The 22,030-nt window shown below is 39.9% G+C and overlaps 1 protein-coding gene across 1 annotated transcript; it reads right to left on the bottom strand.

Annotated features, from left to right (window-relative positions):
- Positions 1-9,504: 9,504 nt before the first annotated feature.
- etfbkmt (electron transfer flavoprotein subunit beta lysine methyltransferase) lies at positions 9,505-17,661 on the bottom strand. The gene is made up of 3 exons (XM_031283296.2): positions 17,038-17,661; positions 16,820-16,950; positions 9,505-10,345 (listed from the first exon to the last, which is right to left on the bottom strand). The coding sequence occupies exons 1-3, from the start codon at positions 17,322-17,324 to the stop codon at positions 9,996-9,998; spliced, it is 768 nt and encodes a 255-aa protein (XP_031139156.1). The 5' UTR covers positions 17,325-17,661; the 3' UTR covers positions 9,505-9,995.
- Positions 17,662-22,030: the final 4,369 nt, after the last annotated feature.

Raw genomic sequence — 22,030 nt, 5'->3', positions numbered from 1 at the left:
AGATCTGAGGTAGTTGGTGCTAGAGTTCAAGAGTGCATGGTTAATAGTGTTCATGATATTTCCTTTAACGTCTCATTATTGCATAATGCTTCTGAGTCAGCTGTGAGGAGCTGAGTTGTAAAAATAATCCAGTGTAGTCCACGAAAGACAAATCAGAGAGAGAGAGCAGATCATCAGATCAGATTATGCTTGCGTTGAAGAAAACAGGCACGTACTCCCTTCTGGATGGTTATTTGCATGCATGTACTAAACAAGCAAACTAAATCGTACAGGAGTCTGTTGTGCAACTGTCACTCTGCAGACAGACTTCCTGACCTCGTTTAAAAAAGTGAATAATGCTCAAAATCCTTAGAATAGCTTTTAATTCCATAATATCAATGCATTGGGAACACTGCACATTCAATTCCAAATCAAAACATGACCAAAATTGATCGTTTGTGTTATACCTTTACAGAAAGTGAAGAAAAAGGAATATTAGGCTGTTCAAAAAAAATAGCAGTATTTGCATTTTTCTTTACAAACTCAAACATTTACCGTATTAACTGAAAAATGTCTCAAGGGGTTGCTTTACTTTGAATCACTGCACTAATATTTAGTTGCATAACCATTATTTCTGAGAACTGCTTCACATTTGTGTTGCATGGAGTCAACCAACTTCTGGTACCTGTGAACAGGTATTCCAGCCCAGGACGATTGAACTACATTCCACAATTCCTCTGCATTACTGGGTTTTGCCTCAGAAACAGCATTATTGATGTCACCCCACAAGTTTTCTATGGGATTGAGGTCTGGGGATTGGGCTGGCCACTCCATAACATCAATCTTGTTCATCTGGAACCAAGACTTTGCTTGCTTACTGGTGTGTTTTAGGTCATTGTCTTGTTGAAAGACCCATTTCAAAGGCATTTCCTCTTCAGCATAAGGCAACATGACCTCTTCAAGTATTTTGATGTATTGAAACTGATCCATGATCCCTGATATGCGACAAATAGGCCCAACACCACAGTATGAGAAACATCCCCATAACATGATTTTTGCACCACCATGCTTTACTGTCTTCACAGTGTACTGTGGCTTGAATTCAGTGCATGGGGGTCGTCGGACAAACTGTCTGGCCCCTAGACCCAAAAAGAACAATTTTGTTCTCATCAGTCCACAGAATGTTGCGCCATTTCTCCTTTGGCCAGTCAATGTGTCCTTTGGCAAATTTTAACCTATTCAGTACATGTCTTTTTTTCAGCAATGGGACTTTGCGGGGGCTTAGAAATATCACTTATACCAAAAAATTTTATATGATTGATTTTATTTTAAGGTTAGTGATGTTGGACTGCTATTATTTTGAACACAACTGTATGTAAGCTCCAAACTGAAAGAAATATTATAGAGTACAAATGATTTCCATATGTGTTCATGACATATAGAATGACATCTGGATATAGCATAGGTGTTGACCAGACATCCTGGTTTGTGGTTTGTATGTTATAGTGAAAGGTATTTCCCAACACGCTTTGTGTTACCCTAGTCTAGGTAAACATTACATGCTGCATCAGGGCCTCCTCTATATTAACAATCCCTAATATGGTCCATATGGTCAGAACTTATATAACTGTAGTTCAATCAGGAGAGACTTCATTGCAAATATGAACATATTTATTGTATAGACAAACATGAATTGGGAAATGTATAAACTCTGGAGCTTGAACTCCATCGAAACCATATGTCATAAAGGGTAGTGAACCCAAACATATCCCCCGATGGAGTCCAGACACTGGTGGTGGTGATGAAAGTGCACAGGAACCAATCAAGAGCCAAGCGCTGACGATACCCGAAGACGTGGGCGAGACTACCGGTGGTTGAAGGGGAGGAGGCAGGACACACTCTATTCCTGAAACGACAACTGACAACCGCAAAGGAGAGAGCAGATTTAAAACAGGATGTCATGCTGTGATAGGCTTGTGCCAAATGCCTGACTATGATTGGTTTAATTAACAAGACGCAGCTGAATCTGATTGACTACTGACAAGTGACATGCCATGAAACAGCTGATCAATTAGGAGTGATGAAAAAGGAATATGAAGTCTTCCTGTAAGAACTTACGCTGAGCTACATTAGAATGTCAAAACACACAAAATGATTATCACAACAAAATAATATATCAAAAGGGGAAGTGTCTACTTCCGGGATTGCTCCGGTGCTGCAGGAAGTTCTGCCGGATGCATGTATTTTCCGTTTCCTTCCATTATTGTTAGGACTGGTAGGACTATTGTTAACTGCTCCTCAGATCTCTGCATGGTAAATTGAGACAGCTATCTAGACTATCTGTCCAATCTGAGTTTTCTCTCGCAAGACTATTTTGCAGCGGCTCTGTGCGGCACTTAGCACCGCCCAAGACGATTCTGATTGGTTTAAAGAAATGCCATTAAACCAGAGCACGTTTTCCTCCCATCTCCAAATGCTATGTGGAGTAGCCAAACCCTCCTTCAGTGTGCTTTGGAGTAGGGTCTGGCAACGCGAGACTACTTGCAGCCCTACATTTAGTGACCCCAGAGACCTTTCACCCCACTAGTGACCGCACAGCCTCTCTGTAAAAAGAAAGAAAGAGAGAGATACAACTTTTATGAGTCACTGTTAGAACAATTATGCTTAGAATGATTTTGCTTCAGTTTCTTTGTTAAACCATTTGCATCCAAATTGCTATTTTTAATATTTCTATTTTAGTATTTCTGTCTTTCATGTGTTAATCATGAAAGCTGAGTGACCTTGCAAAGAGCACAGAATGCATCCCTGAGGGCAGAGCGCATAATGTGGAGGAGATGCCGGGCCTGACTAGAGATAAGAAGAAAAGCTACTGATTGCAAATCACAGAATAACTAACTTGACTCCCAACATCTTTAAAAAGCCACTGTTGAAACACTCTTCAGTCATTTTCTGTGCACTGAATTGCTGTAAACTGACTCCACTTGCACAAGTAAAATAAGCTTAAAGAAACAACTCCAGTGATTTTGTCCATTCTCTGATAAATAATTATCCTTATAACAGTCACAAAATTTAACATAACTTCTTAAGTTATGCTTTTGAGTTTGTCCAAATCTGAATTTTCACTTCTTTTAAATTACTCAAAGTTGGACTAAGTTATTATTTTACATCATCATGCACTCTGAGTTTAAAAAAGCTTAAGTAACTCATACCTGTATATTATACACACTCAAATGTTTCAGTTTTAATGGGCTTTGTATCCAATTGTGCTGTCTTTTTTGACAGCCAGTCTGATTCCAGTTGCTGTATGCCAGCAGGCATAATAGAAACAGTTTCTTGTGTTGAGCGATCAAGCTACATGAATTATAGTCAAGGCTCACCCCTTTGAAACCTCACTTAATTTAGATACACAAAAATAAAATTATAAAAATAAAAATGATTCTCTGAAATAAGAATTTTGATTCCAACTCAGACAGTTTGTTCCTCTTGTTGAAATCGGCACAGCAGCTGCAGCCACTTAACCGCAGCATCCTGTCTAACCTATTGCAGCACCCATGTGACCTTTGACTCTGAAACCCAAGCCGTTAATGCGTTTTTTTCTCCTGTCACATTATTACTCATTGTGAGCTCATTTATCACTCTGTCTGCAAGTTAACAAGCACAACCATGACCAGAAGTAGGAATAGCTGCTAAATGTCTTTTCAGCTGTATAGCAAAGTTATAATGGCATAAAAGGAAAAACGTAAGTTAGATGTATTTGATAATTTATTTAAAAACAAAACAAAAAAACAATTGAATCAGATAATTCAACATTTCCCTAAGGGAACACTTGTATATACAATACAGGAAAAAAAGAATTTTGGCTGTAGGCTACATCATTCACACAAAGAATTATTTACATTTGTACAAACTTAACACCAGTGGTGGAATCTGATTAAGTACATTTACTTAAGTACTGAACTTGGGTCCAAATGTTTTTTTAAAACTTTAAGTACATTTTCCTCATGATACTTACATACTTTTACTTAAGTAACATTTTCAAAGCAGGGCTTTTACTTTAGCAGAGTATTATTACATTGTGGTAATAGTACTTTTACTGAACTAAATTATCTGAATACTTCTTCCACCACTGTTTACCACTAGGCCGCATTGTGTTTTGGTGGTTAGGCTTGCAGTCACAGTCATGGATTGGATGAATTTTCACTTACACAACAGTTGCACTATGCATCTCTGGCTGTGCACTCAAAGCCTTTTGATTTATGTGCCTAATGCATGATTAAAAATAGTTATGGCTTGCTAAATATTTGGCTTGTTAAGCAATTTTATGTATCTTATATCATGCTTCATATTTGATGTAGATGGGTCAAGCCTTACCTAATGTCCTGTATGTGCCTTATGCATACATAGGATTCTTGTATACATATAAACATGGAGTAAACTCCAAAAGTTGGTTTCCCTGCATTCCACAACTAACAAACACAAGTGCACTTTCTCACTTTGTAATAAATTACAGTAAAAGATTGTTAGGTATTAGTTTTGTTGAAGAAGTAAGTGTAATTTCTGCTAAGACAATAAGAATTTACATTTTTAGAGTGTATGACCAGCGTGGTGACCAGGACTTCATTTAACTGACTAACTTTCCTGTTTACAAGAGAGCGAGAGAGAGAGAGAGACACGTTGTCTGGGTGACAACGAATGATCATTAACAAATTGAACACTTCAGCAGAGGTGTTAATTTCCATACAATTTTAGTGGCTTGACGGTTAACGGTGAAGTAGGGAATTTGATTCGGGGGGTATTTTGGCGATGGTAATGTTATTAGTGTTGTAAGTTAGCAGTAGACTTAATTCACACGACCCAGGGTGAGTCTGACGAAAACTGCTGTGTCTGCCCGGTTCAGCTCTGAGATTTTCTCGCATTGCACAGCGCTGTGAAGGAATAATCTCAGAGATTAGGTTATGTTCTGCCTCTGTTTAGAAGTGAATGTAGGCTACTGTTGCATTTTCTTGAATTGTGAGGAAAGAAGGGCTTGGTCCAATGAAGAATAACAAAAAAATGTAATAAGAAAATGGCATGACAAAAACAAGTTTTACGCTGCAGCGGACTGAAAAGATGCTTCTCCCTTGTGGATTCAAATTTAACAGTCCCAAACATTTCTCAGTTTCACAAATATATTCCCTTGAAGTTGTGGGCGGTTCCTTGGATGAAAACTTTTTCCATTGGTCCGTCGTCGCCCAAAAGAAGGCATTATTTCCAAATATATGTGTTTTGAGTTTACTTCCGGTCACAAACAAGATCCTACCATGTGGGTGTCAATTCTTTTCAAACTACAGGAATAGACATTCTTTTGTTATAATCTAGTCCAGTGCACTTGGAGCCAACCACAGCTGGGGTTTCTTCCTGCCGTATTTGTTGGCTTTCTGTGTGTGATATTTTCAAAATTATCAATGTGACGGGTACTCAGTGTGGAACGTATTGTTAACATTAATAAACTGATTAACTTTTTAAATCTGTTATTTTTGTTCTCCCACACTGGAGAAAAACTCAATATTTGATCACTGACGCACTCTCTCATTATTATTTGACTCATGTCATACAATTGTAAAATAAAAAAAATAACTACGTGCCAGATTTTGCTCAAGGTTTTGTTCTTTGCACAAAATCTGCGGTCAGATTCACAGTCACTGGTTCTCTTGTTAGACTTGTTGAGGCTGTTGCTTTCTTAGTTACTGTGGGAACTGATTCTCACATCTTATTCTTTCAGCAACCGGTAAAATAGAATTTCAGTTTTTATTATTTCAGTAATGCTGAGGAAAATCTGCTGTATAGACATTCATCAACACATGGTAATTTATAATCCTCTTTTAGGTTACATTGTGTAATAGAATGGTATGCTCTTATTGTGTTGTGAATAAGTGTGCAATGTGATACTTTAGGGGCTTTCCGACCGGAGGGATTTTTGCAGTTCTTAGAACTAAACGTTCCTAGAACACTTTTTTCGTCGTGTTCCGACAGGAAAAATTTGGGGATTTTTAAGTTCCTCTGGCTTCAGTAGCGTACTTTTTAGCTAATACTTCAGAGCAGGGTCTTTTCCCTTTTCCTAGGTGTACTTGATTGGTCAAACTTATAAGTCACGCCCACTGCCAACTCGGAACTTGCAACAACCAACAACGGGACATTTTTAACAATTTTCACCATCTTATTCATCATTAAATTCACTTCTGACAACATTTTAGGCGAGAAATTAACTGTTTAGATTTCGAATATAGGCGGTCTTGCGAAAATTGATGCCGAATTGACAATTTGCTTAAAAGTTTTCGGAGTTCAGAAGCTCCATCAAGTGAGGCGACAGCCAGCAAGCGCCTGCCCCGGCTTCTAGCTCGTCGCTCGGCCAGTCTTGCTCAGACACCTCGCGGTAAGCTGGAGGTCTTTCAGACGTCTTTAAGAGGCTTTTATTTCGCCGTTGACGGTTCGTTTGCTTAAATATCACAACACATGTCCATCATAAGATAAACGGGAACCTGTGGTTAACTGTCTTTTCGGAGTTAAACTCCACAAGCGTGTCCTGCGGCTCGCCGGCCGTCACACACACACAGACACAGTCACACACACACACACACACACACACACACACACACACACACACACACGTCCACAGCGCTGCAGGCAGAGGCGGGGTCTGTTCCGAGTATAATAAAGCCCTGTCTGTGTTGAGCAAAACATTACGTGAATTACTACGAGAATGGACGTGCATTTAACATAGGAAAAGTGCACAAGTATTAGCATCATTTGTTGTTGTTGTATGTGGCGCTAAGGTCTAGTGAAGATGCTATAAAGACCGTTGCCGTGCTTGCGTCACTCCCTTACCCCTCCTACCAGTCCCTATGGCCACTTGGCCAGTGGGAATGCAAATGGAAAAAAAGATTTTGGGGGAGAGTAGTTCTTAGAACTGCTTAGAAGTGTACTTTTCCTCCAAAAAGTACAAGTACAAGTACTATCCGGTCGGAAAGCACCTTTTGTCCTTCCTGCTTCTCCCGTAAAAGTGTTCAACTGCCGGTTCCCAAGAGAAGTGAAATGTTACTCTTAAAAGTTACCAAAAGCGAACTGATTTGGCCTTCAACTTTAAATTCCCAGCAGATAGAGGCCTAGAGAAGAAAGATACATAGAGCTATGGCGAGAAGGAATGCCCGTTATCAATTCAAGGACACACTGTTAGTCTTCAGAATGTGGGATGTTTTTACTGTGTGCTCTGTCTGGAGAGGGATACCAGGCTAACGCTCGGGGCCTCCCAAAATAAGGGGCCTCTGAAGGTCATGCATATTAGCACATTTTGCAATTCCAATTATAAACCCCCTTAAACCTCCCATAAAAGCACTTCACAGTCCACCACCGCTGCCACCAAACCCACCTAAGGTAAAAGGCACCCCACTTAGGGAGTTTTGGACAAAAATAATAGTCTAACATAATCTCTCATGACACATTATATACAGTACATCATAGTGACACACCCAAATGTTTCCAATGATCCCATATGACCCAGGCCCCTAACATCAACAGCATGTGCCATGTAAGGTCCCCACATTATCATATGTCAGACAGTATATAAGGCATTTATATAAGATCATGCATAACAAATATCTCCACCATCAATCTCTATTACGGAGAATTCCCTTGATAAATGGTGTCCATAGTTTACAACTGGCCTGGAAAAAGAGAGGAGAAACTACGTTTGAGTGCCAATTCTGACAACGGTGGTATTTTTTTCTCCGTTCCCCCCACAGGGATATTCCAGAAACAATGTCGGCTGAAGATCAGATGACAACAAACAAAAAGCTAAGGAGTGCCAGTAGCCAGGGTCGGCTGGATTGTCTTTAACTAATGGTGAACGACGAACCTCATTGCATGAGTGATTTGAATAGAACACATAAATATAATGCTGGAAAACATAGCACTTACGAAATGAAGAGGAATTTGAGAATAGGCTCCACAAAAGGAGGGATTCTATCCAGAATATAAGCAAGCTCTTGTGAGATTCTGATTCAGTGTGCCTTTCCCTGGAAAACAGCCCTTGATTTGATAAGATAGACTTTATTAATCCCACACTGGGGAAATTCCTTAGATAAGATTGTATTGTGCTCATTATACAGTAAATATATTACTGAGTTGAACTCCAGTTTGGATCTAGTGTGTTTTGACTATTAGAAAGTGTATTTTTATTGTCGAGTTATAAAGTGTCGTGGATAACCTGAAGACTTCTGGCCCTGCTGAAGGATTTTTCCATGACACAACCTGAGTCAGTTTATTAAATTAAGACTCTTTTTAGGGCCAATGGCCCCTGATTTATGATTTCCATCAAAGACACAAATGAGACACTGGAGACCAGCTATTCTGAGACACAACACACTGTGAACTGAAAACTAATTTTGCTATTCAAATTCATATGAATTCATATTTAACGAACCATCAGAAATGTACTTAAGTCATGTTTTACATGTTGAGGTTTAATGTGAAACAACAGCACTGTGTCATCAGGAATTGTCATGCGTTTGTTTAATCAGGATAACAATGTCATTTGTTTAGACTTTGCTAGTAGCTAATGAAACAAGAAATATATAGGCAGTTGAGTAATGCAAAGAAGAGTCAAGTAAAATTTGAACATCCACAGGGGAACTGTGCCTGTCCCCAAATCTTTCTGCACCCCCTCCTCCTCTACACTCCTTTGAGATGAGAAAAACCCAGCTGTGATACTAGATACAGAAGGGAAAATCAATGTTAAACCTGCCAACCTCAACTTTAAATCTGTATAATCTCAAATCTTTCAATGCAGCTCTAACAGGAAGTATCTGCCAACTAGCACACTTGAATACTAATACTTTTTTCTAGCTGACAGATGGATTTATTCAGTTTGCACTGGCTCCCCCAGAATGGGTATTTTAAAATCTATCCCCATCTGTACTAAAACCAGACTACCTCCTGGTGAAAGTCCTGTGTTTTACCCATCCTCCACCCCAACCAATCTCCCTATGCGGATTTTCACCCTTTTATACTACTCGCTACGACGTAAATTCACACGCAACAGCAAGGTAATGTAAGTCAATTGAGGCCAAACGGCGTTGATAAACACGCTAAAAAGCGAGTATGCGTCTTGATAACATGGCAATAATGGCATACGAATTGGCGTGTCATACATACGCCACTTCATGAGATCAGTCTGGTCTGTTTATGAAAACTTGTTTTTTCTTCTGAGATGAAAAACAACATCAATAGACCAAGAATGACAGTTTTGCTTGTGGAAAGTCATGAAAGAGTAATGACAAGTTATATCAATGCACAGTGGGATCACGAGCATAATTATTTTTTAGAAAATAACTGGTTTATCTTTAAGATGTTTACTCTTAGATTAGATTTAGATTTCCCCATTGAGCTACTTGTCACTACATTACCGCTGTCTCTTGAAGAGGACTCTACGGAAACGGTTACTAATGCATCAGGGCTCTTAGTCAGAGATCAAATGTTGCATAATAAGGATTGCTGCATGACACATCTATTATGAAACAAGGGCCAAGATTTGTGTTAAATAATGAAAAGCAGAAAGCTGTTAATTATTTAACCACAAAAATCAGTCACACTGTGGAGCCCAAAGTCAATATTTAAAAATTAAAAAAACAGATTCAGTTATGAGAGTCTTTGTTTCATAATTACATATTCATCCATTAATAATTGAACATAGGGGGGCTCCATATTGGTCAGTAGTTCCTATACTTTGTTTTGCTTTTGAATGTATGTAAACTATATTATTTACAAAACAACAAAAGTACAGGAAATGAAACATCCACATATAAAGATTTTGCTTTGTCGTATTGGGAGATAGTATTTTCGTAAGGCAACAAGTGACAACTGAACTGAGTGACCCTGACTGAAGAAGATAAGTACAAAGCAAACACATAACACCTCTCACAGCAGGTGAGTTCATATTTATCACATTCAAACAAAAAAGCACAGAGGATCCTCTCCGGTCCTCAGAGTTCAGGATGGTAGCACCAAACTCTGCTGCAGGTCAGACCGTAGTTCTCTTCTCTGACAGACTCAGGAAGCTCAAACTGAGCCAGCTGACGCAGGAGTCGTCGGATTCCGTGTTCCTCAAACTGAGCTCTTCCAGGATCTCCAATCAGGACTTTGGTGCCTTGGGTTCTGATGCAGCGATCCAGCCAGTTGTGAAGGCTGGTGGCGAGGGCCTCTTCGTAGAACATGTCTCCTAGGAGGATCAGGTCAAAGCCCTCGGGTTGTGAACCAATCATGTTGTTAGACAAACAAACAGCTGGCTCCAAGCCGTTCAACTCAAAGTTCATGTGGGTCGCAACCGCTGCAACTGTAAACAAAAATAGGCCTTTTCAGTGTTTTACCTTCTATTGCATCACCTGCAGGCTCTATGTATCATATTACACTATTTTACAATTGCTTTAGCTCAATTTTGGCAACAGGGTTGAATCTAATACTGGATGAATTCTGACACTGTGACATTATATCAGTTTTTTTGTGAACTAAAACCTTCTGCACCTGCAACAACAATAGAGGCCTGTTCAGACCTGGCATTAACATGTGTCTTGGGTGATCCGATCACAAGTGGACAGCTCTAAGTACCGGTGTGAATGCACCCAAAACGCATTAAGGACGCATTGACATCCGATCGCTCAGACCACATTCGGAGGAGGTCTGGATCACATAAGGCCACATTAGCCGCTTTCCGACCAGAGGAATTTTTGCAGTTCCTAGAACATAAAATTCCTAGAACCCTTTTTTTCTCGTGTTCCGACTGGACCAATTTGGGGATTTTTAAGTTCCTCTGGCCGCAGTTCCTGTAACTCTTTCAGCTCCTACTTCAGGGCAGGGTCTTTTCCCTTTTCAGCATATGAACCTAGGTCAACGAGGGTCGGGTTTCCGGTACAGACAGACCAACAACGGGACAATTTTAACAATTTTCGCCATCTTATTCATCACTAATTTCACTTCTGACAACGTTTTAGGCGAGAAATTAACTGTTTAGATTTTGAATATAGGCAGTCTTGCGAAAATTGATGCCGAATTGACAATTTGCTTCAAAGTTTTCGGAGTTGAGAAGCTCCATGAAGTGAGGCGACAGCCAGCAGGCGCCTGCCCCGGCCGCTAGCTCGTCGCTCGGCCAGTTATGCTCAGAGACCCCGCTGTAAGCTGGAGGTCTCTCAGACCGCTCTCGTAAATAAGAGGCTTTTATTTTGCCGTTGACGGTTCGTTTGTTTAAATATCACAACACACGTCCATCATAAGATTAACGGAAACCTGTGGTTAACTGTCTTTTCGGAGTTAAACTCCACAAGCGTGTCCTGCGGTTGGCTGGCCGGCCGTCACTCACTCACACACACACACACACACACACACACACACACACACACACACACACACACACACACATCCACAGCGCAGCAGGCAGAGGCGGGGGAGAGAGAGAGATACCCGTTTCTCTTCGGGAGACTTGTTTAAATTATGACAAATATGCTATATATATTAGATTTTGTATTTAATTCATACTTTTTTGGTGTATTTGTTTTCTGATTTTAACGCTATATAGAGCGCTGCCGTGCTTGCATCACTCCCTTACCCCTCCTACCAGTCCCTATGGCCACTTGGCCAGTGCAAATGCAATTGGAAAAAACGGTTTTGGGGAAGAGTAGTTAGTAGATCTGTTTAGAAGTGGACTTCTCCTATAACTATGTTCCTGTAACTACTTGGTCGGAAAGCGGCTATTCTTTTAGCAGTGTGTGTGTGTGTGTGTGTGTGTGTGAATGTGTCCTCGGCCACATTAAAAACCCGCCAGCAGCAGTGGAAGCAAAAACTGTCCTGTCCTGTTTGTAGTGTCCTGAGGAGTGTCCTGGGGCAGTCAGACACTGTCCTGTGACTCCCATGACTGTCCCGGTTTTGTGACTTCTCAAAAATGCCTTACTCAACTGACGGCTTCTGCGTAAACGGAAGTACGTACCCATTTGCTGGCGTTATCCATGACGTCTGAAAATTTGGAAAAGACCGCAAAGATTTATTACGAGTGCGTCAAACAAAGTATTTCTTATTTCACAGAAATCACTGTGAATCTTGTGTTTTGGTTGTTATTATCATACGGTCCGTGATGCGTCTGTATTTCTGTTCTTTTAGTACCTTTCTGAAGCCAGGCTAACATAACGACTTACAAACTCAACACACTTATTTTTAGTTTCTAGGTTTTCAGCAGTAAAAAATCTGTCACAGTCAGGCTGCAGGAATCAGACAGCGTTTCCGAACTGAGGTAAGTCACGTAGTGCCCTCTGGGTAGTGTAATTTATGTAACGTTAGGGTCAATCTCTCTGACGCTTTCTCTGTCAGTGGTAGATGCATGTGAGAAGTAGCGGTACGCAAGAAAAAGTGCAGGTAAGCTTAAGAGTAAAATGTAGAAGTGCCGGTACTGCGTACCGGTGAGTACCAGCCCACTTCGAGCACTGGTCGGTACACAATAATCTAATATTTTTACGTTCATAAAATATACCCAAATTAACGAATATGTAGGAAATTTATACAGAAATTCCTGTAATCTTACGTTGTGAAGTATGCTGTATTAGCCATGTGTTTACTACGTGTTTATTTATATATAGAGCGGGGAAGTGAGATCTGATTTACAAGTGGTCACTCAAGACACATGTGGAGACACATTTTACTGCCAGGTGTGAACTGGCTTATTTAGAGCTGGCCACTTGTGATCGGATCACCCGAGACACATACTGGCCTGAAAGTGCTTTATTGCAGGTTTAATAGCCCCAGTTTCACACCCCTCACCCACCCAAACATTAAACAACAACCTAGACCCCCTGTCACCCTCTCACCTTCCCGACTCTGACCCCCTACATGCCGCTCTCACAGACAGAAGACAAGGAAAGTCCCTGTCCCAGATGGCATGTTTCATGTTTACTGTACAGGACTCTTCACACCGCCTCAAAACACACTGACAAGTCTAATTCGTTACATGATTCTCCAAAAGTTGAGTTAGTCTCAACCTTTTTGCCGCATGTTCCCCCGGCGACAAACCCCGCCAACCCCCATTGCAGCCTAAACTCACAACCCCCATTCAAAACGAATGGAAAGACCTGCGATTCTGTCGCAGCGCCTGACGGCTGACGCAGGCTGTGTGAATGCCCACTTAAAGTCTGTGCTAGCCCCCATCCACAGATCAACAGATTACTGGAGTTGTGTGAAGTCCCATCCTGCTGCTCCATCGCAAGATTAAATCACTGCAGTCCCGTTGCCCTTACGTCTGTGGTCATGAGAGCCTGGTGTTGGCCCACCTGAAAGACATCACAGGACCCCCTGCATGACCCTGTGCAGTTTACAGTGTACAGTCTTTCTTATTTGCGTATATAGTATTGTGTCTCTGTTACTGTGTTCCTTTTTTGCTTTTTGACTCTGCAGAACTTTGGCTCAGCTCTGTTGTTTTAAATGTGCTTTATACAGCGAGTACATTAAGAGTAACAAGACCAGAGTCAAATTCACTTTAAGTGATTCAAATAAGAATCCATCAAGAAGTAATCAAATAACCACTCTGGATAGAAAGGATGTTCTCCTCTTTCTCTCCCTCCCTCTATCTACACACTGTAGTGGGAATTTTATTTTTAACATTATAGTTTGATATCTTACAAGATTCTCTTATATACTTTACAGGAGTTTCCTATTAATCTTTAGTTTTGTAATAGACTTTCAGATTCCAAGAGAAGAAGCAGCTGGCATCGTAAAACCTTGAGTCTAGGTGAAGCTATTATTTGTGAAAGTTATTTGTTTTTAGAACTCAGTCACTCCTTTCATGGCAGATAATTGTGGAAAGGGATCATAACATTTGAACTGTTTTCTCCTTCTGTTTCTTGCTACAAAACAGGTGTTTAGGCTATTAACTAGAGAAGCAGGGTTAGAGGGGAAAAGTAGTAAAGTCATTATAACTTTTTATGGTGTTCTTTCATCTGCGTAGTGAGGGGGGTGGTTTAAGTGAGTTCTTACCTATATAGACGTATGTTTTGTCTAGATGGTCAGAAGACCCTTTCAGATGTGCCATGAGTACTTGTGAAACTGTTTTCTCTGCATTTGCAAATGTAAATAAATACTCAAAGACCAAACTTTGGTTTAATCCTCAAATCGTCCTTATTTGTTTCATCTGGTGTTTTTGATACGCACTCCTGCTGCTAACAAGAAAAACTTCCACTACAACACCCACACTCAGACACACACAATTTATTTCTTCCTGTTCATCTCCCCTAGAAGTCAGTATTTAAAATGATTTAGAGTAATAATGACTTTCTACTGAATTATGCTGTATTTCTTGTGAAGGAATTTTCCTTCTTTAGGCTACAGTTATGGTGACACAGTGTTTCCCCAGGTCACATTCTGGACATTTGCAAAACCTAAAAGCAGAAGGTCATGGCCTGTCTCTTTGTCTTGTAGGGATAATGGTCGGTACAGCTGGTAAGGCTGGCCAAAGTCTCAGGAGATAGACTGCACTCAGACTCAACAGAGACTGTCTCCACTTTCCCCTAGAATGCACTGCATCTAACATTGTGACATTAAACATGACTTATGTCAACTTAGGGTAAGCAGTTTCTTGTTAATTGTGCAAAAGTCAATAGAATCTCCACACACATACAGTAGCTGGGTGAAGAATAACCTATGGACACATAGTGAATCTCTGGTCTAGTGGAGGTTTAAAAACTCTTTTCTCCTTGATCAAGCTTCAGTAAATGTTCATGCGCAAGTCATCAAGGTCTCCTGAAACTTCGTCAATCAGCTCTTAAGATTTCCTTCACATTACTATGTGTAAATATGTCTTGACACCACAGTAAATCCTACATTCCTAGAAGACAAAACGATGACTGGGACTGCACTTCACTTCACAGTTTAATTAAAATGTTATGCTTTGTATCTACTCCCAACTGTTTGTTTTCATTCAAGATTTCAAGCATTAGATATTTACATCGCTTTTAGGTTTACAGCAATCATCTAAAATGTGTTAGACTAGTGCAGTTCCCATTCAAAACGTGCCTGTTTAGAATTTAAATTATATTACTGATTGTCAACCGTAAACAATGTTATGGACTTTGAATCTTGCTAGCATAACGTTAGCTTTCTGGCTTATAGCTGAGTTAAAAGGTTTTATGAGCTGAGTGCTCATGAGTTAAACGCATTCAAATATAAATTAATGGTCTTACAAGTGTTCTGGGGCAATTGACCATGGTATTAGCAGGTTAATGCCCTGCAAGATATTATCATTATCAGGTTGTGTGTCGGAGGTTCCTGGCCTCCCTGTCGTCCATTCATTCCTGATAACGTGACCTTGTCTGGCATTAACCTTACTTATTGAACACGTGTCTATGTACAATAACAGACACTCAGTTTCACTGTTTGTATTAAGAGTTTTGCACTTTGAAAGTCTGTTGTTAAAAAATTCATTACTGACAGTGGTGGTAACCGGGGCCCAACAGCACATTTTTGCCACAGGGCCCCACATCAGTGTTGTCTCTATATTTACTGACGCTATCTATATACAAAAATGTTTGTGTAAAAAAAGAAAAGAAAAAAAAGACTTTTGTAGTGTATTTTTAATTGTATTAAAGTGCTCATATTATGCTTTTTGGCTTTTCCCCTTTCCTTTATTGTGTTATATATCTTTTTTGTGCATGTTATAGGTTTACAAAGTGAAAAAGCCCAAAGTCCACCCCAAAGGGACTTACCATCTCCAACAGAAAACACTGTTCACAAACTGCTCCAAACAGCTCTATTGTAGTCCAGCCTTTACTTCCGTGACGAACGCTCGTCACTTTGTAACACACGTTATAATGCTCACCTAGCTGCTAGCATGGCACGCCCTCATACTCTTCTTCTGACTGGCTAGTAGTCCTTACCTAGGAACTGCGCATGTGTGACTCCCAACAAAGATGGAATAAAAGTGATATGCCTCACTCAGTAGCTAAAACTGAGAGTTCAACTGTTAGGATAATTATTTTTCTTATTCATTCTTTAAGCTTATTTTACTTGCGGAAGCAGAGTCAGTTTACAGCACTTCAGTGTACAGAAAATGACTGAAGAGTGTTCTCAACAGTGGCTTTTTAACGATGTTGGGAGTCAAGTTTGTTATTCGGTTTATGCAATCAGTAGCTTTTTTATCTCTGGTCAGGCCCGGCATCTCCTCCACATTATGCGCTCTGCCCTCAGGGATGCATTCTGTGCTCTTTGCAAGGTCACTCAGTTTTCATGATTAACACATGAAAGACAGAAATACTAAAACAGAAATATTAAAAACAGCAGTTTTGGATGCAAATGGTTTAACAAAGAAACTCAAGCAAAACCGTTGTAAGCATAATTGTTCTAACATTAACACACAGGGTGAAAAGAGGAGTGCATCAATATGCAGTACAACAAAAATATGGTGTTTTTTTTGAAAATTAAACCATGTAAACCTATTCTGGTACAACCTCTAAATACAATTATGAACCCGAAAATGATCATAATATGAGCACTTTATATCTATTCACACAATGCTGTAAACCATGTTTTAATCAAGAATTGAAGTAAAGGCCTCTGGGTCACGTATTTTATTTTTGTCCACTAGAAGATAATCACAAAGCTAATGGTGGCTCCAGATGGCTAATTCACATGTTGTTGTTTTTTTTTTTAAAGGAAAGGGTGGCTATATTTATCATCTGGCCCAGCTGAAGGTTTTCCCACCACAAGGTATAAACGGGATATAGGCTACTAGAAAAAAAATAACAGTACATGAATAGTCAAGATAAATATAGATGCATACCAGTGTCAATGTCATTGGCAACTACATGAGCAGCACCACATAGTTTTGCAGCGATGGCCGAGGCTCCACAACCGCTCCCCAGATCCAGAACTGTCTTACCCCGACACACTGCAGGGTTATCAAGGAGATACCTGCACCGCACAGAGGTGGCACTGGATGAGACTAAACAGCAGTCACTACACACATACAACTGTTAATTGTGGGGGCTAAGTTATTACCTTGAGAGTGCCTGTCCTCCTGGCCAGTATATGGCCCAGTACGGGTCATCAAAAGGCCAGAGCTCTGGTCTTTCTCTCCAAAATCTGCAGTTCGGGGTGAACAGTCTAAGTTTGACTTCTGGGGTCAGGCTCTGCTCTCCAACTATCTCTGTGTTCTCTGAAATAAAGCTGCGGATATTTAACTGAGAGCTAACTGATGAATATCTAGCTCGCCTTGTCTGTCTAAACGCTTTGATGAATACTTTAACATTACGACTTTGGGGCGTTAAAAGTCCCGACATGGTCATAAACTTTTTGGGAAATTAGCTAGCTGCTTATCTAGCACGTTAGCTAGCGTTATTGCTAGTCATGTTAACCACATACATAGATATAGAACTGTTCAATTGTTTTATACCTGTGGCCACATAGCTTCGCTGCAGCTAATAACCATGTGATGGTGTCGGTAATGGGAAATATCTCTACCATTGACTGTTAAAAATAGAGCTCTACACATCAAAAATATTGACAGATAAAAGATAATAATACACTCGTCAAATCCTTCGTTCAGCTCCACACGCTTTTCCACACGGATGCAAAAAAGTGTCAGACAAAAGTGACACCGACCTCCTGAAAACGGGAAACACAATCAACGTTCCGCTCAAAAAGGTTCCTACCCAGTATCTAGCCTATGATCTAGCGAGCCTATGTGGGTTATTATATAGATGAATAAATGAAAAAAAATCTGTTTACTGAAACATTTTGAGAACTTATTTTTCGGCTGTATATCAAATGATTAACAGTATTACAAACATGCAGTACATTTTATATTCACTAAAAGAAGATGATGAAAAGACAGCCCCCTCTTTATTTCAAAACAGTATAATACTCTCAATCTCAATAATGACTCAATGTATTTTATTTCATACTCCTCACAGTGCAGTATGACCAGTGAATCAATTTGAGATCATTAAAATCATTTAAATGTGATCTTATTTCTGATATGAACGACCTACGCATATCTAAATATTCACTAAAAAAGAAGAAAACCAAAACAAGACACAGATTTAATCGAAGATAGGACCTGGACATGCAAAAGAAAATAGAAATTAATGGAATTGTGGTAGAAATTCCTATTTACTGCTTATGTTATCCACATGTGTTTATATTAACTATATAGTATGTTATGTGTCTTATCTCCTCTCTGTGTGTGTGTGCAGGTCAGCTCGCAGGTCACTTCGACCTTCAGTGTGCAGAGATTATAAATCAAAGCATCCTGTTTCCTGGAAGAGACTCTTATGTCTTTGCTCCCACAAATTAGAAAACTCTGCTCTCTGCAGGAAAGATAAGACAGCCAGGTGTACTTTGTTATGAGTGCTTTTATTGTTTGGGGTCTAAGCCATTTCTTTCTCCAGATATTTGGGTTGCCTGGTTTCCTTGTGTATTAATGCTTGAATAACTTTAACCCTGTTATGCACAATCAAGTTATAGACATAATCTTTTTTCAGGACTGATTTTCAGGTTGACTATTAAGTCTGCATGCTTTCAAATATATCTTATACAATATATGACATAGGGTTATTATGTGTGTGAACCTTTTTGTATTTACAAACGTTCCATTGCTGTTTTATTCTATGTTACATTATTTAATTCTTCCTTTGTTTAACTATATTCATGGTACCTTGCACACTTGATTATGTATCTTTAAGGCATACTGTTTCTGCCTTCTCTGCTCTACTTGTAAAGCACTTTGGGTCAACTGTTGTTCATTTAAATGTGCTATACAAATAAAATTGACTTGACTTGACTTGACTTGAACCTCACGTGCCAACTGATGACTGTTTGTTGATGTGAGGGACCCGTGTGGTGAAAGTCATGGGAAACATCTGGGTATGACACCATGACAGGATCGGAGGCCATGAGAACTAATATTCTCCAGGTGTAATTATTATGTTTTAGTGCGAAGGAGAGCTGAACAACATTATGTAATCTTCACCTGTGACCTTTGGAGGGGACTACCCAAGTGTGGGACCCTAAGTTGTTATGATTTTGTGATTGAAAACTGGTTCTCCAGGCCAAACAGTATAAAGGAGTCTGTTCACTTAGTCTTCAGGGAGAAACTGGTCTGTGCCCGATCTGTGTATGCGACTGTTTCTCCCACTCGAGTGTGTATGTTATAGATCTGAATAAAGCTGCATCTAATCTGAAGACATCTGAATCGGTCATCTGTGAATCCATTTCCAGATATCAAGGACAACCTGGGCTATCGGGGTTTGTATCCTACAGGGATGTCATATTAATGTATACATTTGTATATGAGTATAAATACAAAAAAAAAAAAAAAAAAATGGAAATTGAATCTCACAGAAATCACACAGATAACAATAATAAACAAGACTTTTGGCTTTTGAAATTTGTTCTCCCAAGTCTTGGGAATCACGGGAAACAAAAACAAACACTGTAACTAACACAAATAAAAAAAATATTTAGATTTTTCCCCAGAAAAGTCCATACGCTTTTATCCAAAAAACATAGTTGTGCCATCTCAAATGCATTTCCTGTCTGCTGTGAGACATCAGAAGGCCAAATCATTGTTATTTACACATCCAGGATTGCCTGAATGACCTGCAGCTCTGCTACATACACATCCACTACATGCAAGCCCTCATGCTTGTAACAAGTTAGGGTTATATAATGGCTGACCAAGCTGCCTTTCTCCTGACATCACTTCATGTCAATTTCCCTGTCAATAAGTTACATAAGATAAGTAAAAACCCAATAAAAACTATTCATCCATGCTCAATGCACCCTGGGCACACATCTCATAATACCATCCAAACGCGCAAATGAGAATCCACACATTTTTTATTACATTATTTTTATATTTATATCATTCTTTTGAGTCATTCATTCCACATTTAGTGCAAACGTATATGCAGTAGCGAAGTAACACAGTCAGGAAAGTAACACAATATGAAGAAGAAGATCAGGAAGTCCGGAAGACAGCGTCTGATTTGTCCACATACTCACATCAAGATGGCCAGGGCTAACAGAAAAACAATACCTTTTCATATGAAAAGATGAAGTAATAACTGTTCAGTTGTGGATTTATCCTGGAATGATTGTGCAAAGTCTCAGAAAAGACACTGCAGTTCCAGGCTGGATTAAACAGCTTCTGGAAAGCCTAGGATCACACGGAAGTCCTTGTTGAAACAGCGCATTTCTCTGCCTGTAAACAAAATAACTGAAGCATGGCAGATGATTTCCTTAGGGGTCCTGAGATGGTGATAGTAAGCATACAAAATCATGAAATTAAGAGTCTATTGTCGGTTTTAAAATGTGAAAATTACACTGTGTGTGTGCGTGTGTGTGTGTGTGTATGTTTGTGTGTGTGTGTGTGTGTGTGTGTGTGTGTGTGTGTGTGTGTGTTTGTGTGTGTGTTTAACTATATTCGTGGGTTCCAAAAACCGGGAGTCTAGTATACTTGTGGGGTCTGGACCAGGGCCGTGCAGAGACCTTTTGAGGGGCAGGGGCTCAAATTCAAAAAAAGGGCAGATTTGTTAACAATATATGTCATCTTTATTTTAAAAACTGTATATTTTATATTTTAACATAATACTAAATCCACAATACTGTACACCTCAAAATGAAATATGGAGCCTTACATTAGACTACATTCACACAAATATATCCAAAAAATGCAACCGTTGTCCAAGCAAAATGTAATCTTACATACAGTATCCAAACTGTATATAGAAAGTGCAATATGAAATTTTACATAATACTAAATCCACAATACTGTACACCTCAAAATGAAATATAGAGCCTTACATTAGACTACATTCACACAAATACAAGATAACAAGATATCAAACCAGAAACAACCTGAGCTGACTATCAGATTTCTGTAGCAGTGGGCTAGTAGGCTTTGAATCAGAAAGGGATTTGCAAAGGTATGCAGCCTGTTTCAGATTATTTTCTCAAAATATAAGGATGTCCTTTATTAAGAAGTCAAAATGTATAGACCACCAACCTACACCGCAGACTACAAATAACCTAAGCTAATTTCACTCACACACACACACACACACACACACACACACACACACACACACACACACACACACGCACTTCTGTTAACCTACAGAGAACTGCTGCTGTCTCATCTTGTGTATCATGAAACGGTGACGCTATGAGGCTATCACACGATGAGTAATTGTGGCTGCGGCAGCTCGTGCAGTTACCGCAAAATGTCACTACTTCAAAGTTAGCTGCCTGCTGGCTGTTTTAATCCTGGAGGAGACTCGTTATCTAGCGGCAGCGGCTAGAGGCCTTTATAACAAACCAAATGTGCATGCATGCATTCTCATTCACTTCAAAAGCACACTTACCGGCACTTCAACTTTCTCTTGCTCTTGCTGGCTGCGCCGCCGCCGGACTTTTATCTAAGTGGCGGGATAACCCTGGTCATCATGTGATATGAAGGTTTAGGTCGTTTAGGTAGCTAATTATTATTGTTAAATATTCTTCTTAAACGGACCACTTGTGGGCCATCATCAAAGAAAAAATATGAAAAAAAATTCTGGACAAAAAAAGGGTACTTTGGTCTTGAGGGGCAAAAGGGGCAGGTGCTCAAGCACCTGTAGCCCCCCCCTCTGCACGTGCATGGTCTGGACAGCTTTGTGGGGCCAAAATGCTGGACCCCACAACTTTAAAGGGCTGTTTGAGGGTTAAGACTTTGTTTTAGGATTAGGGATAGAATTAGGTTATGGTTAGGGTTAGGGTAAGGGTTAAGGTTAGGCATTTAGTTGTGATGGTTAAGGTTAGTGTAAGGGGCTAGGGAATGCATTATGTCATTGACGGGTCCCCACAAAGATAGTGAAACGCACTATTTGTGTGTGTGTGTGTGTGTGTGTGTGTGTGTGTGTGTGTGAGCAGTCATACACTACATAGCCTATATTCAGTGGCAGGGGGGACTGCAGCCAACAGGCGGCTGTAATTACAGCACCCCTTATGT

Source organism: Sander lucioperca, chromosome 7 (genome assembly GCF_008315115.2).
Source record: "Sander lucioperca isolate FBNREF2018 chromosome 7, SLUC_FBN_1.2, whole genome shotgun sequence".
Lineage (NCBI taxonomy): Eukaryota > Metazoa > Chordata > Actinopteri > Perciformes > Percidae > Sander > Sander lucioperca.
Note: the sequence above shows the minus strand (reverse complement) of the source record. Positions and strands in the feature narration are given on the sequence as shown.

Bases quoted from the DNA above. Each gene is read 5' to 3' on its own strand.
- etfbkmt (XM_031283296.2), bottom strand. From the start codon at position 17,324: ATGACCATGTCGGGACTTTTAACGCCCCAAAGTCGTAATGTTAAAGTA. The intron at 16,951-17,037 runs GTAATAACTTAG...TGTGCGGTGCAG, and splicing joins GGAGGACAGGCACTCTCAAG to GTATCTCCTTGATAACCCTG. The intron at 10,346-16,819 runs GTATGCATCTAT...TTTTGTTTACAG, and splicing joins TGCCAATGACATTGACACTG to TTGCAGCGGTTGCGACCCAC.